Source organism: Nothoprocta perdicaria, unplaced genomic scaffold (genome assembly GCF_003342845.1).
Source record: "Nothoprocta perdicaria isolate Ctin4 unplaced genomic scaffold, notPer1 scaffold_23, whole genome shotgun sequence".
NCBI classification, from domain to species: domain Eukaryota; kingdom Metazoa; phylum Chordata; class Aves; order Tinamiformes; family Tinamidae; genus Nothoprocta; species Nothoprocta perdicaria.
Window position 1 is genome coordinate 6,262,601 of NW_020455455.1, and position 16,365 is coordinate 6,278,965.

A 16,365-nucleotide genomic window follows, 5' to 3' on the forward strand; every position below is an offset into this window, starting at 1 on the left:
GTCCTAGGGTGCACCCCATGCGTAGCACAGAGCAGTAACATCATACACTGTTCTGCCAGAATTTGGAATTTTGCCCTAAAGAGCTGCAGGAATCAGATGCCAACTTCAGACATGTCTCTGCGGCTGTAAACAGAGTGGTGAGTTCCTGAGGGCTGCGCTTCCCCTGCGAAAATGATGATTAAGTTGGGGGCGAAAAAGTCCTGCAAAAGTGACAGCCCTGAATAACTAAGTAATCCGACTTTCCCCCGTAGGTGTGTGGGGCTGCAACAGGACATCCCTCAGATAGTGATCATCCTAAGGAGAAGAGGGAAGGGAGAACTGAAGAAGAACTGGGTTCTGATTCATCCAGCAGAGCTGACAATAAAATTGTCTTTACAATGAATGACAGTCCTACGCTTAGCAAGGGCTTGTTGGTAGACAGTAGAGACTATTCTAGCAAAACCCTCCAGAATGTGAGCACAGAGCTGTCTGGTGGCAGTTTGCCAGAGGATGACAGAAGAAGAGGGCCTCAAGATACYTCAGGATCCCATTTTCCAGCTGCTGAAACTGGAAAGCAGCAGCCAAGCTACGGACTCTCGTGGGAGGCTCCGCAGGGCCCGGGCGAGCCCCTGCAGAGCGCRGCCCAGCGAGTCCCCGTCGGCAGCTTTGCCCCCGTCGTGAGGCAAACGCTGGAGGCCGCGGCGCCTCCCAACTCCTCCCAGGAGCAAGAGCCACCTACAGCCAACCACAGCCAGGTCATGCTGAGAACCAAAGTGTCTCGGAGCAATAGTATGAACTACGTGGAAGAGACAGACTCTCCTGCCAGCTCTCCGAGCGAAGACAGCCCCCCCACAGAAAATATTGCCTTCATGATCACCAAAACGGCTGTGCAGGTCCTCTCGAGTGGGGAGGTCCATGATATAGTGAGCCGGAAGGGAGGAGATGTGCAAACGGTGAACATTGATGCGCGGAAGGACGTGGCACTGGAGAAGGAGCGCCCGGAGAACACGGACAGTGAAGAGCCAGTAGTGTGTCTGGACAAAAAACCGGTCATCATCATTTTTGATGAGCCGATGGATATCAGGTCAGCATATAAACGCCTTTCTACTATATTTGAGGAGTGTGATGAGGAGTTAGAGAAAATGATGACAGAGGAAAAGATAGAAGAGGAAGAAGAGGAGGAAGAAAATGAAGCACATGAAATTCCTGGCATCCAGAAGGAAGAGCCACTGGTAGTTAGTGACGGAAAAGCAATTGCAGCGTATTCAGCAAGTCATGGGCTCAGTCAAGAGTATATGTTTAACCTCCAGTCATCTTCTGACTCTGCAGAAACACAAACTCCTGAGGATCAGGAGAACATAAAGACCAGTTTTAACAAATACAGTAAAATTTACGGGCTGAACACAGAGGCGAGCTTGGACTCTGCTGATCAGTTTGGAAGCAGGCAGGATTCTAAGAAAAAATTTAAGTTTAAATTCCCTAAAAAGCAGCTGGCTGCCCTGACCCAGGCAATTCGCACAGGCACCAAGACAGGGAAGAAGACCCTGCAGGTCGTGGTTTACGAAGAGGAAGAAGAAGATGGCACCCTAAAGCAGCACAAGGAGGCGCAGAGGTTTGAGATCACAAGGTCTCAGCCCGAGGCCGCGGACAGAAGTGCCGGTGGGAAGCACGAGGCGCCCGGCAGGCCCGCGGCTCCGCTCTCCAGGACCGACGAGATCCGGCAGAGCACGTACCGCACGCTGGACAGCCTGGAGCAGACCATCAAGCAGCTGGAGAGCACCATCAGCGAGATGAGCCCCAAAGTCGGCCCTGAGAGCCCACCGAGCCCTGAGAGAAGCGCTGGCCCCTTCTCTGCCCACATAGCCCCCGCGAGCCCAGCTCCAGAGCTGGCAGTGCTGGATGAGAGCCCCGCTGGCGCAGAGCCCCCTCCGCCAGTCCCGGCCGCGTCACGTAAGGTACCTTAGCCTCCGAAATCACAAAATCCAGCCGCTTTCTAAAAAACCTGCGATAATCACCGTAAACCAGAGGGTCTTGTGATTTGTTTGCTTCCTTTCAGGTGGCTTGTCTGGTCTCCCCATGAGGTGTCTAACAGCTACTGAGCGTTGTTTTTACCTTTGCTGCTGATTGGTGACGGGCAACGCCGGGGAGCTGGGTCAAATAATCCGCTGTGTGAAATGACAAGTGTCACTGACGTGGAATCCAGTTTGATCAGTAGTTGAGCAGTTTCCTCCATTTGATTCTTGGCATTAACACCTGTGGTGTGACTCCTGAACTCTGCCCTGCATGTAGTACTGCGGCTTTTAAAATTTCATTCATTTATTTACTTTTRCGCATGACGTGCGGCCTCCTCTCCCAACACCCCAGTACTGATGAGGCCCTTTCCTTGTCTCCCCTCCCTGCCCTCCAACCCTTCCCACAGGGCTCGAGCGYGGCCTCGCAGACGAGCAGGATGCCTGTGCCCATGGCTTCGAAGAGTAGGCAAGGAAGCATGGAGAAAGCCAGCAAGCAGCACAAGCTCCAGGACCCACGCCAGTACAGACAGGTAGTTTTACCCTAAACCCGCCCTTTGGATGGACTCCTAGTGTTGTCTGTTGTTCAAAAACGGCGGTAACTGACTGACACGATACCAAATACCGGCGGTGTCTCTTTCAAGCGAGGTCTAACCGGACGTCCTGGATCCTGGGGGCATGAGAGTATCTAATGATCTTTTCACCATACTTATGCATGCACGTCTGCAATAAAACACCTGCTCTTTTGTTTCTTCCCCCTTCACTCCGGTCCTCGGCAGTTCTTCTGAGATGTCACCTAGCTGGTTCCTTCCCCCTTGGTAAACGCGGCGGTTCCGTGGGAGCGTTGCTGTTCGGAGGCCCGTAGCGGCGCCGCGCGTACTAACCGGGCGCTGTTCTCCATGGCGTTGGGTGCACGTTGCCTCTGCAGCGAGACGTGTCTGTTCACACATTAACAGCAGCCCCGAGCATGGCCAGTGCAGCGAGCGGGCTGTAAACCACCCATCGTGAGCGGCCACGAAAGCTTCGCGCCTCCCGTCCGCTCTCCGCAGCCTCCGTTGGGCGCGTTGGGTTTTCTGCCAGGTCCGGGCCGCRGCCGCAGGACTCGGGTCGCGACCTGTTCGATCCTGTCTGCGGTAGGGCCCTTTTCCCAGCTCCCGTTGATGTGTCTTGTTACTGGCTTTCTGACAACCTGTCTCCTGCCGTCTTTATTTGCAGGCTAATGGAAGTGCTAAGAAAGCTGGTGGGGACTATAAGGCTACTTCCCCTCCCCTACCTGCTTCTAAGATCCCAGCCTTTTCTCCCACTTCTGGGAAGAGCAGCTCCGCGGCCGCTCCCAGCGGTGACAGCCCTAACCCCCTTCCCGCGCCCGCCAAAACCCCCGCTCCCGCCTCTAACCTTCTCGCTGCTCAGACAGGTCGCGCCCCCCACCCCGCCTCCCTGATCCCCTCCGTGGCCAACGGCTCCTCCAAGTTCCCAAGCCCGGCTTTCCCTGGCAAGGGCCACCCGCCGTCCTTCTCGCTGCAGACACAAAATGGCCGCCCGCCCCCCGCCGCCTCCTCCCTGTCCTCCGCCTGCCCCGCTGCGCTGAGCCCGCCCGGCAGGAGCGTCCGGACCATCCACACTCCCAGCTTCACCAGCTACAAGGCCCACAACGGGAATGCCGGCAAGTCCGCCCCATCTGCGGCCAAGGAGCCCTCCTAAAGGCTGAGCGCGCCGCGTGCCCAAGCGCACCAGGGCTCTCGGCTGTTCCTTTCRGTTTGCTTTATTATTATTTTTGGTCGTTGGTCCCAATCACCTGCAGCCAATATTTTAACCAGGGAATGTAACAGTTTTGCTGGAGGCTTAATACTAATCATGTGCTCAATACTGGATTAATACCCTAGGTGATTAGAGTGAAGTTTTTCTTTTTAATGTGTAAAACGTTGTTGCTGTTGTTAATGCTCACGGACCCTTCCCCCCTCCCCAGCAGCAGCCCCGCTCCCCAGAGTGCGAGTGAGGCTGAGTGTGAGTGCCYGGGGGTGAGTGGGGAGCTGGGCCGTGAACCCTGCAGCAAGCGGGTTTGTATAAAGCTATTTTTCATTACGGGGACTAGAAGCAAGCAGAGATATACTAAAGTGTGATGAAACACAGCTGTAAAACTGAAAACTAAAGTATTTTTTTTCTTTTATTTTGGTGTTATTTAGCTTTGTTACAGATTTCTATTTTTGTCAACAAATGTCATGGTTCCTTTCGAGCTCCTTTTGCCAAAACATTTTGATACTAAGCTGATGTACATTTGGAGTAGTATGCGGGACAGTAGCCCTCTACACACGGAGCAGAGCGTGCGTATGAGGCAATCAACCTATTGCACTGCCGGTCAGATTATATTTAAGATTTGCCAAGCCAAGAAAAAAAATAAATTGTTTTACACATCTAGGTAGTGGCTGGTTATTTTTTTCTTTTCTTTTTTTTTTCCTCCCTTAGCTAAATCCACCCTTTTCTTTCAGTTTGATTTTACTGAGACCTGGTAACCTGTTAATGTATTGCGTTGTGGATTTTAAAATGTACACTTCTGTACTGTTCTGTATACTGGCAAACTTTTGTACATATCTATAAATATATATAAATAAATAAATACTGTATGTGGCTGGGCACATAGAGTAGTTTTACCACACCAAAGTTAATTTTTATGCATGCTTTCAAAATATATATGGGGAAGAGTTAAAAAAGATGGAGAGCAGAAAGGAAAAAAAGCAACCTGCCTGCATAGAGCTCATGGTTTTGTAAATAAATTTATTTGTATGACACCATAATGTAATATACAGAACTATGATAAGCAAAGATCTTTACAGAAATAAAGGGCTGCATGCTTATAATTCTGTATTTTGTCACCAGTAACTTTTAGAAGGGTCTGAAATAGCATTTAAGGGGTTTGCCTTGGGGAGTTAAAYCAGCAGTGGAAAAAGTGACTTTCTTTCTTTCCCCCAGAGCAGAGCTGTACAGAAGCAGTGGACTCCAAGGTACAATCCGCAGCTTTTCCCAGGGCAGAGCTGCGCGGCCGAGCGGCGGGCGCTCAGTTTTCATGGCAGGAGGTGTCGCCTCTTCCCTCTTCAACCACCCGCGCAGGTTTAGTCCACACGGGACACCTGAGCTGTGTTTCACGGCTGCTCCCTCGGACACCGGCCCCCTTCCCAGGCTGGAGTTAAAGACTATCCCCATTAGCCCCAGGTACCTCGGCCYGCGGTGCGGAGGCGGCCGTGCTGCAGCAGCGGGAATGCTGCAGTGGCCCTGGCGGGACAGACCCTCAGTGCTCGGGGAAACAACCAGGGGCTGAAGCTGCTCAGCAGTGCCCAGAGCTCTGGGGATGGGACCAAAAGCGGCGTTTCTGTCCCCATCGGCTCAGGGTCACCCCTCCGTGCGCCCCAGCTGCGAGGCAGCTCTCCTACCAAGCCTGGAGACGCACAGGGAGGGAACACGGGACTAAGGCAGATACGACTTAAAATCTCCCAGCTGGAGAGCCTGTTACCTGCACCACTTACTTCAGGCCGCAGTCCTGTTTTAATCCATTCCCTGCTCCCAGCCACCCAGYGAGTTGCTCTTCCTTACACGTGCAGGCACAGTCCACTCACTACAGTTAAAAAAACAAACAAAAACAAACCAACCCGCTCTCCAAGGCTTTTCCTAGCTGATGGTGTGTGTGTGKGGGGRGTCACATTTCCAACTTTCTGAATGGACCAAGTGGTGCCAAGTCAGATAATAAAGACAGGAAGAGATTATCAGGGCTGTGAGGGATGCTAGTGGGGACCACAAGGCCTTCGGAGCTGGAAGATGCTGCAGATCTCCTACTAGATCCCTTGAAAAGCATTCCAAATTAAACCACTGACCCTCCAAACTAGCAAATGCTGCTTAAAGAAAGATGTTATGGAGATACAAATGCTATCACTAACAAGACAGTTTTTCCTTTATTTATTTGTTTTCCTATCAGCTCCAAGCTTGGGCCCATTTCTAATAACTTGTAACTACAGAGCTCCATGCACTCTTCCAATTCTTAAGTATTTTCCTGCTGATACGAAACCTGACAAAAACTAGTAAAAAGGCAATGGGCAGGAAACACAAGAAAATCCACTCAAATATAAGGAAAAACCCCTTATATTTTTTACTGGGAGGATGGTTGAAAATTGGAGCTGTTACCCAGCGAGCCTGCCTCACCCTGGGAGACACTYGGACCCAACTGGACGTGGTTTGGGCCACAAGAAGGGGGCTGAACCTGGCGGCCTCCAACGCTGCCCTCCAACCTCAGCCCTTCGGAGCAGCTGCTCCCGGTGCTCCTAAATCCCGGCACCCACCTCCAACACCAGAGCGCAGCTCTCTACAGCCACTGCCCTTCATTCCTAGTGAGACTGCTCCAACAGAGCCCAGTACGACCGTGTCCTCCTCCCTCCCGGCGGATCTCTCCGCTCACCTCACTCTCAGCCTGGCTCCCTTCAGGCCCAGGCGGTTTGACCTCCCCTCCCGCTCAGGGGCTGCCTCGTGGCCTCCTTCCCTCCCGTCTCCGCTGGCCCCATTAGCTCCAGCAAGATCCAACCTGCCCACACAGGGGACAGCGGCCACCCCCACCCCGCTCCACCACCAACGGCCCCGGCTTCCTCCAGGCTCTTCCCACAGCCGAGTCCGGCTGCTCCGCAGCTTCCATGGAGCTCAGCAGCTCCAGGAGGTACCGCTGAGGCTGCCAATGCCCTTGCACTGATACCTCGAGCATTGCCTGCAACTTACTTGTTTTAAAGATTTTTCTCTAAAAAAATTTTGTGTTGTATCTTGTGTTAAGAGTCCAGTCAATCCAATAAATCTTTTATGTTCTCCAGCATGTTGGCAGCTACAAATCTAGACTCAGGAGCACAATTATTAATGATTTTCAAACGCTGCAAAGTGAGAGTTAACTTGATCTCCCTAAGTACCTGCCAAAGCATATGACGAGTGTTGAGGTTCCTAGAACCCTAATGTCCTTCTGTACAACTACAGCTTCAKCTACAAGATCCCTACAATTCACCGTATCTGCTCAATAAATGCTTTAATATTCTTCTGAAGTTACTAACGGCACAAAACACAGCTCCAGGAACAGAAAGAGGACACTGCTGACCAGCATTGTGAAGCCTTGCAACACCATGTGCCRGCACACCGTGTTCGAGTTAGCTGTTACACCATCAGGACTGATAAAAAGGTCAGGAACTGGGTGTCTGCCGGCCCTCACCTCTGGGCCCCCAATACTCCCGCTCTCTCCTTGCGCATAGAGTAGCATTTTTGGGGGCTCCTCATGTTCACTGCCTGGGTATCTCCAATCCACACGCTTCAGACCAAGCAAGTGGCAGTGCCTGAAATCAGAGGCTGACATCTGTGACAGACAAACATCCACAGCTGGACAATGTGAGAAATAATTTTAAGATATGCAAGAAAATAAATATATCACACAGCATGTGGCAGAGTTCATCCTTAGAAGGGTTTTTAGGGTAGGAACTCRGCTTCACTGTTAAAGCCAAGGCAAACCAAGACCCTTAAGCACAACTAAAGCTGCCTTCACCAGCAGAACTGAAAAGGGCATGGACCAGTATTCACACATCAGGGCTTTGGGAGAATTTTGGTCACCCAGTGCTACAAATCCAACATATTAGACCTAAAGCAACTTGCCATATACCTTGGCATCAGCCCGTATGACAAACTGATAACCCTTAGCCAACTGAACCCATCCTACACTAGAAAACCCATGCTAAGAGAAGCCGTGCTCATCACACGGGGAGACGCGGGCAAGAAGCAGCATCTTCACCTTCAGCCCCTCGGGACCTTTGAGCCGCCTCYGGCCTCACAAACTGCCCTTCATTTGGGGCAATAACTATGGTTTTTCCCCCGCTGCTGAGTGCAGCTGCTGAGTGCAGCTTGTAAACACGACATTTTAAARCCATTTATTAGAATGGAATTCGCATGACGCAAGAGTCACCAAAACAATTTTATTTCCAGTGTTTAAGTGGGTATGCACAGAGGCATGATACAGGTTTGGATTCATTAGGTCTTCATGCAGAATTATATTCTCAATAAAAGAAACCAGTTCCATCCAGTATCCACTATCTACACGCCTATGTTACAACATTTATATCAAATCTGGTATCTCAAGAAAAGATACACGTGTAATATGTACATTTAAGTTACTTATTTTACAGAAAGATTAAAAATTCAAGTCACATAAAACTCAAAATCTGTATTAAAACTGGAAATATAAAACTCCGAGATTTACTGGAATGCCTAAGGAATGGAAGCTCTGCAGCCACCTGTGTTAACATTTGTAAAATGTAGTGAAACTCATGAACAGTAAAATGCATTCATTTGTTTGTAATAAAGTTTCTCTAATTTAACAATATGGCACCCTAACAACCCAAATGACTTTATGATGAGGCACTTGTTAGTGACTAAACCAAAAGAACAATTTTTCTGCATACTAATGCCAGGCCATCGTTTCTCCATTGTAAAACCATGTATACACCACACAGCATGTTGCATCAGATGCTTCGTTCAACATTTGTATGCAGCCATCAAATATACTTTTTCTTAAAATATATATATATACTTTAACTTTAGTGTTCTTCTGGCTGTGGTGATGCACCGTGAAGACAGTTCCACAGTGCACATTGATGAAACCAGCCCAAATGAAGGCTGCATAACGACAACAGTACAGGAAAATATATATATATATATATATATATATGTACACACACACGCACACACATACACACACACAGTTACTGGGAAGTGTAACAGTGAGCTGATGAATTGCTGCCGTGGACACATCTCCCCATTTCAAAGGTACTGGTAGAATCGGGATCGAACCACTTGGGTGCCGGACAGTTTATGAGGGTGGGCGTCGAGCGCGGGGCTGAAGTTGCTCTTGTTCATGGGCTGGAAGCTGTCGCCGTTCACCTGCTCCGGTGCCTGGAATGGTCCCGCCGCCGCCGTTCTGCTCGTGGAAGCCGAGCTGCTGGAGGAGCCGCCGCCGTCGGCCTGCGCCTCCGGAGGCGGCTCCGCGCTGGAGGCTCCTGCCGGGTCCGTGTCCTCCAGCCTGGCCCGTCCCGGCTCAGCCGCGTGCAGGTCGGTTGTGCTCGTGCGTAAACGTTCTCGCGCCAGCCAGTCCGAGATGGAGAGGTCTTGGGCCGGGCATTTGGGCTTCAGCCGATTCACAGCGGAAAGCTCCGATTCCCTCTCTTTCCCTTGACTCGGATCTTGAGCTTTCCAGGCATTCAGGACACTTATTTCGGCGAAATCCCTCTGTCCTCCCAGCGTATGCCTTCGCCGGATGTTTTTTCTCTTYGCAGTCTCTGCAGAGCTGGATTTTTGACTCCCAATTCCAAACATATCATCCGCAGACGATTTGAGTCGCAGCTTTAACCTATCCGTAATCTTAAGCCTCCAGGTGGGCTCTTGCTTATCAGCCTCGCCTCTGGCCGACGCGGCCAAGCTGCTGGTGGACCTCCCCTTTTTCATCATGTCCAACACCTTGCTCACGGCAGGCAAGTCCTTGTCGCTCCTGGCATCCCCCGAGCCCTCGCTGTCCGTTTTGTGCCGCGCAGACTTCCTCCTCGACAGCGTGTCGCACTCGATGAGCTTGTGGGAGCTGAAGAGCCGGCGGCTCTCCAGCCGGGGCGTGGAGCTTCCCTCCGTGCAACTGACCTCGCTCTCCTCCGAGTTCCTGCGACTCGCCTTCACCGCGGTCGCCCCCTTGGCCTGGGGCAGCCGCTCGGCGGCGGCGGCGCTCGCGGCGAACACGGGGAAGTCGCTCTCGCTGTCGGTCTCCACGGGCCGCCCCTCGCTGACCAACTCGCTCCTTTCGTCGTCGGCCTCCTCGCCCTTGCTCTCCGTCACCGACTGCACCTCGGGGCTCAGCAGCGCCGCGTCCAGGCCCGCCAGGTAGACGGTAGAGGAAGTCGTCGAATAATCGGAGGTGATGGAACTGACATCAGCTGCTAGGAACTCGCTGTGCTTCAGTTCAGGGCTGGCTACTTTTTTGCATGAGTATCTGTGCTGGGAAGCCTGGGAAGAAGAGCTGAGCATAGTGCCAGAGTCGGACACTGTCTCCTCAACCTGGGAATGGGCCTGTGGAGCCRGCACCTTGGGGGTGCTGCTCTGCACGCCGAGGGGCGGCGACTTGGGGGGGTTTTCAGGGCAAGGCAGTGAAGGCTCCTCTGACAAGGGGCTTTCTTTCTTTAACAACTTYTTTTTCTCCTTCACAACATTCGCATCTTTTTTACTGCTGTTCTCTTTTTCCTTCAGGATAAACATCCTCTGTTTTCTCCCCGTGTCCCTCTCTTTTTCACACTCCTCTTTAGCCGAGTCCTCTTTTGCCGCGTCGCCACAGGATTGCTCCGCAAGCTCCTTCTTGAAGAACACATTATCCAGCTCATCTTCCGAGCTGCTCGGCTGCGGTTTCTCTTTCGTTTTTTTCCGCTTGCGACTAGCTGCTGCAAAAATGGAGGACACCAGCAGTTCCTTGCTATACTGATCCTTTCCAGAGCCCCAAGAACCCTGTTCAGAAAAGAGGAACGACCGATTACAGATTGCAAAGAGATACGTGTTAGCCTGAGAGCCTTTAAATGCATATGCAGAGGAGGGTGCCTACATTCAGGGAATGTTGTCCTACTGATCAATCTGCATCCTGTGACTCCCACTCTTCACCTGAGCCGAGTGCCTCCCACCTGACAAACACTTTTTCTTTTTTGCGTGGAGACACTTGGGGTTTCACTGCTTAACAGGACGGAGTGTTTTAAGCCAAGAAGACCTTTTCAAGAGCAGTTTGTAATGGCAACTGCTGGACAGATGAGGTCCTGAGAGTGCAGCTTTGGTGCCTTCTCTTGCCTGGTGAACAAGACTAACTTTTCTAAATAATTCCAGCATTTTTTTTTCTTTTTGCTGCTTTTCCTCTTCCAGGTTGTCCAAGTTTGAAAGCCGTATACATTTGGTATCATCAACATATTGCTGCACAAAACCCCATTTTAGATGTAATGACCAAAAAAAAAAAAAAAAAAAAAGCCACAGAAATTCCTTCTGAATCCACAGATTCCTTCCAAAGCTGGAACCTGCCTCGCCAGGGTGGGTGTTTCCAGAAGAGCCCCTTAGCACAGCAGGACTGATTTTTCCCTTAGCTTCCAGGGATCAGCAGCAGCAGCTTAGGCTTCAACTAAGCCAGCTGCACCTCTGACGTGGGGAGAGGCAGAGCCAGGTGGTCACACTCCAACACCCCTGGACATCCCGGTCCCTTGCTGCTAGGCAGCACTGCAGAGCACGGCCATCCAACGGCACGGATCACTGGAAGGAGCATCTACTGATTAGGCACCTTCTCAGAGAATAAGGTTAAAGACAAAGGGAACCATCATCCACGGTGATTATGTGGCCCCTGTCCGACCAAACGCTGCCATGCTCCGGAAATACGGAGCCTCGGGCCCACACGACCCGGGCCTCCTGCTGCTGGGCTGCCTGCTACTAACGACAACTGCCGAGTTTCCTTAGGATTCAGGAGCTCCTCACAAATGCGTTTGGAAGGTCTTGGAAATGGTCAAGATTGCCTGGGTACGACTGGCGGGGTTAAACGGGARGAAAACAGCACAATGGCTACTGGGCACGGCAGGCCCAGCAGCAAAGCCGCTCCCATCTGTTCACATCAATAGGGCATGGAAGCGTTGGGGAGGATTTCTAGCCAAGCAACAGCAGGAAAGGGAAAAGCCTGTGGATATCCCTAACATCCTGCTACATGACAGACAAGAGCTCCTGCCCTTGCTGCAGGGCTGGTGGACACCAGGAGAAGCTGCACAGAAGCAAAACTGGTCTTGTGAAAAGGCTGAGTTCTACATAGACTTTATCCAGTGAAATACAGCACCATAAACACTGCCCAGGAGTAAGCAGCACGGCCACGACCAAGAGCAACAGCCTCTACCCCTCCTCCTGTGCTGCATGAGGTTCACGGGGGCACGAGTCTGCCCACAGCTGCTGCTATGGCTGACAGCTTTTGGATGGCTTCAAAATTATCTGATGAGGAAACAGTATTTCCTCTTATTTACAAAATTCTATGCAGCGCCACTCAACATCCACAATTAGTTTAATCAATGCAGCAAATATCCAACAGATTTCAAAGGTTTATATAAATGCATAAAGGTTTGTAACTACATAAATTCTCAAGAATCCTTACCTTAGATTTTGCTGAGTCACTAGTGGCTGAATCTGTGGGGAAAAGATTTAAAAAAATCCACTTAGTTCTGTGCAAAGTTTTATTTGTTTTGCTACAGACAATGCTGGACTTATGGAAAAAGACAAGCACAGAACAAAATGTGAAGCAAATAAAACCAGAGTGGATAGTCAGAGCTCACAAAGATGCAAGCTGCACCACAGAAAGCCACCGCCATGAAAGGATGCTGTGAATTGTAGGCAGAACCAGCTCAATGATAGGAATGGCAAAGGAGCCCTGTTCTTCTGAATAAAAAACAGAACAGAAATACTAATGTTTATTCAGTGTTTTAGGAAGACAGCCCCTGCAAAACCGCAGCTGAGAGACCTTTTCAGGATCGTACTGCGTACTCTCCTGAGACTCAGGATACACAAAGCAGAATCCAATGTCTTGGCATTATTGGCTGCCCTAAGCACAAATCACGGTTCTTGCAGTTAAGACTCTTTTTTTTTTTTTTTTTTTTTTTTTGTGCCACTTGAGTCGTTTGAAGTAATTCAGTTACGTTTGGTGAGCTAAACCCCAATTTTACATCTCTCTCCACCTCTGCCTATGCATCGGTAAAATTTTATTTTCAAAACAGCTCGATTTCAGCAGCTACCAGTTTTGTACTTTTCCACAACAAGCGCTATTATGAAATGAAAAATGGACACCATAGTTTCACTGTCTCGCAAAACCCAAGATTATACAGTTAGAAAGGGGGTAGGAAGGGGCTAGCGCAGTGACTACAAAACATGAGCTTGGAGGTTTTCCACCTCTAGGGACATTCTCCCTAGGAAGCAAGAGCTGAGCCCCCTGCCACACCCCTTCGGACACATGGCTAATGCTTTATGACTAGAAAGACTGGTAGACCATACCATGCTATTTCTCCTCAGGGTCTGCTTCAGAGATAACAAGAAACAGCAGAAAAACTTTTAAAAAGTAGCATTGATCTGTTTAAAATACTCTTAAAAGAAAATTTACAGCACAGATCAACTTTTTTTTTTTCTTTCCATTTACAAGAAACGGGGGTTTCTGCAGACAAGGCAGCTACAGTGTGGGCAACAGTCCTCCTTCTTCCTACAGTTCCAGCTGTCCACCAGTGACATCACAGAATCCACTAGTGACATCACCGTGTGATAGACTCCTCCCACTTCGCCTGTGGCAACATCAGCAAAAAGTGACTGTTTCAGTAAGTGCTGAACAACCCTCGGAAAACTGAAACAAAAGCTGGAGACGAAGGGGTCACATTTGGGGGATACAACATGCTGGGTTAGTGCAAGAGTGGAGTGAAGGGAAGGGGGGGAAAAAGTCACCAAAAAAGAGCCTGCAGCGCTTGTCCTTAGCCACAAAAGAGGATGGCAGTCATAAACAGAAGGAAATCAGCTTTAGTACAGACATACTGCAATTTATTTATTAAAGTGTCCACCACTTGACAAGAACACATAGCTATTCTTTTATTTTTTGTTGTTGCATTCCTAACACTGGGAAGGAGCAATATTAGAACACCGGAGAAGATCAATCTTTCTGCCATCACAACAAACCACTTTGCAGCAGCATTTCTGCTTCACCTCACGATGATGATTGGATGGGTTACTGTGAATAAATAAAATAGTATGTGCGAGGTTCATCTTTCAATGATTCTATTCCTGTTAGACGACGAAGTTTTCCAATTTATATCATGCAAGATTATCAACATTGCAAGTTTTTACGGTGTATTAATGATCTTTCAGAAAAGAGAAAAGCAATTTATTAGTAAAAGAAAAGAGAAATAGAAAGTTACAGTGAGTTGACAGTAGGTTATTCTAGCCTACGGACTAACACCGTCCAGGCAAGAGTTACCTGATACGTCTCCAGGAGATACTCCCGTCCTTCCAATGTTGGTGAGTAAATGATCTATGTTTGGCACTGGCTGAGATTCTACAGTGTTTTCCTCCTGAACTGCTGTCTATAGTTAATAAACAAAGATCTCTTCATCATCGTTTCACAAATAGCTCATTATGATTTAACAGCATTTAGAAAATTGCATTATTCACCTGAGGACATTTTCCTTGTGAGTTCTAGTTTTCCGATATCGCTTTACATTTTTAAAACAAATACATGTCCTTCTAAAAAATTCATTACTACAAGGAGTGAATAGCTAGAAAGGTGCGTGGAAGATTAAACCATATAGTGATAATAATAAGTAATAAAAAGACATTCTAGAAAGAGCAGAAGCAGATTCTAAGCTAAGATAATTTAAAACACAGATATTTATGCCACAATACTTACAAGAGGTTCCTCAGCATCGTCTTCTGTGAAAAACCAGTCATGCTACAATTTAAAATAAAAAAGGTGAAAACCCCACAGGAAACACAAAACCCAAATGTGGAACAATCACGGACATCAGTAAAAATGATATCCTTGAATTCAAAGGACAAATACCAGAGCCAAACCAGCTCAGTAAGAGAAAGCTGCTCTGTCTGCGCATGWTCTTACTTTTTAAATAATGAAATGCATCCACTTACTTTTTGAATGAGTGTTTCTACAATTTTGTATTGATCTGGCATGTGCGTGACCATGTGTGTCATGTTATCATCAGACGTCCTCACGAGCGTTGGACCAAAAACTATCGCCAAGTTTCTCGGTTCCATCTAAGAAATGAAAGTTTTCCACATCACCCATTTACAATAGGGGAGTACAGTATGTGCATGTAATAGCATTRTACACTTGAGAATCATTTTAAATAAGGATAAAGGTTTTTAAAAACACAGGATCAATTAGGTGGGATGTTACACTTCTATACACAGCTGAAATAAACGCATGCAACTTTTCTACAGCTCAACATTAAACATGGTAAGTAAAGATATGGCAAGCACAGAGAAGTCTAGACTAAAGAACTCACATTCTGCATAGTTTCGAGTGGGAGTATTTTTGTTTTGTTTTGTTTTTTGATCTTTGAGGAAGGGACTCTATTTCTGCTTTATTTAGAAAAACTGACATTTTAAGACACTTCAAAAAAAGGCACTAGCAGTTTCCCGGGTTTTAATCTGAAAATGTTTACAGGACACATGAAAAACCTGACCTACTGATCAAGCACTATTTTGTCTAGGGACAAAGAGCTCATTCAGCTCACGTTTACTTTGGAGGAGGCAGCAGCAGCCAACGTCACGGATGCTACAGATCTGCTCACACGACAGACTCGGTGTTATCCAGCCATGTCAGCCACATCAATCACCCACCTCACTTATTTTTTAAACTACATCTCTGACAAATTTCAAGAAGAAAGCAACAAAACACTTTTATCTTCTACTTCTGCCTTCTTACTTGACTTACAGTTTACTCTTCCTGTTGTGATGTGGAATAGACCAGTAATAGACAGTGGGTAACAGCCTCACTCTTGGCTTTGACTTGGAYTGTGGTTTTGGGCAACTCATGCAATTAAAATACAACTTAATTCATCTCTCCTTACATATTCTACACCATTAATGCTATTTAAACAATATTGATGCAGTACACTGAATACTTGAAATGTTATRGTCTTGGTTTAGATGCTGCGCTTAAAATAACATTATCATTACATTATAATGTGGAGTATAATTACACTCAAAAWGTGATCTAAATAAAAATGTAAATAATGAATAAAGAAAATTTAAAGGTATTAACTAAAGGTTATCATTCATACAGCTGATGTAGGTACCCACCATCCTTATTTGAGCAAAGGCATTTTCCGAGCTTTTAGATGATTTCATCTTAAGTTTGTCATAACTTCATCTAAGTTTTAAATAGCATCAATCACATCAACTTCCACCTGTACCATTACCTATTCATAACCACACCAACACCATGTAGCTTTGAGTACACCTTTGGGCCCACCTACCCCACTCTGAAAAAAGATATTATTATTATTATTATTATTATTATTTGCATTCAAGCTAGATAACAGCATGCAAGACAGCAGTAAATGCAGATTAACTCAGACTCTTTCCTCAATTTACGGAAATGACAAAAGGTTGTCCTCAGTGCTGTTAATTAAAAGATCACTACCCTCTACACCATTATTATCTCTCTTTAAGCTATCAGCATTTATCAGACTAAACATTTAAATAATTACAGCAAATGCTATTCTTAAAAAAAAAAAAAAAAAAAAAAACGGAAGTGTCCAGGAACCCAGGCCCCCCCCACAAA

At 47.8% G+C, this 16,365-nt stretch overlaps 2 protein-coding genes across 3 annotated transcripts in view; one reads left to right on the forward strand and one right to left on the reverse strand.

Annotated features, from left to right (window-relative positions):
* The window catches only part of KIAA1217 (KIAA1217 ortholog), a 165,506-nt gene extending 161,634 nt beyond the window's left edge, over positions 1-3,872 (forward strand). For both annotated transcript variants that reach the window (XM_026039448.1, XM_026039449.1), the window contains exons 18-19: positions 2,399-2,521; positions 3,204-3,872. In XM_026039448.1, coding sequence (XP_025895233.1) covers positions 2,399-2,521; positions 3,204-3,689 — 609 coding nt within the window. In that variant the 3' untranslated portion in view covers positions 3,690-3,872. The remainder of the gene's footprint in view (positions 1-2,398; positions 2,522-3,203) is intronic.
* Positions 3,873-7,997: 4,125 nt separating this feature from the next.
* ARHGAP21 (Rho GTPase activating protein 21) overlaps positions 7,998-16,365 on the reverse strand; it is a 70,312-nt gene continuing 61,944 nt past the window's right edge. Inside the window, exons 22-26 of the mRNA XM_026039388.1 lie at positions 14,706-14,831; positions 14,470-14,511; positions 14,041-14,146; positions 12,187-12,218; positions 7,998-10,529 (exon numbers count right to left, since the gene is read on the reverse strand). Of these exons, the coding sequence (XP_025895173.1) occupies positions 8,811-10,529; positions 12,187-12,218; positions 14,041-14,146; positions 14,470-14,511; positions 14,706-14,831 (2,025 nt within the window). The 3' untranslated portion in view covers positions 7,998-8,810. The remainder of the gene's footprint in view (positions 10,530-12,186; positions 12,219-14,040; positions 14,147-14,469; positions 14,512-14,705; positions 14,832-16,365) is intronic.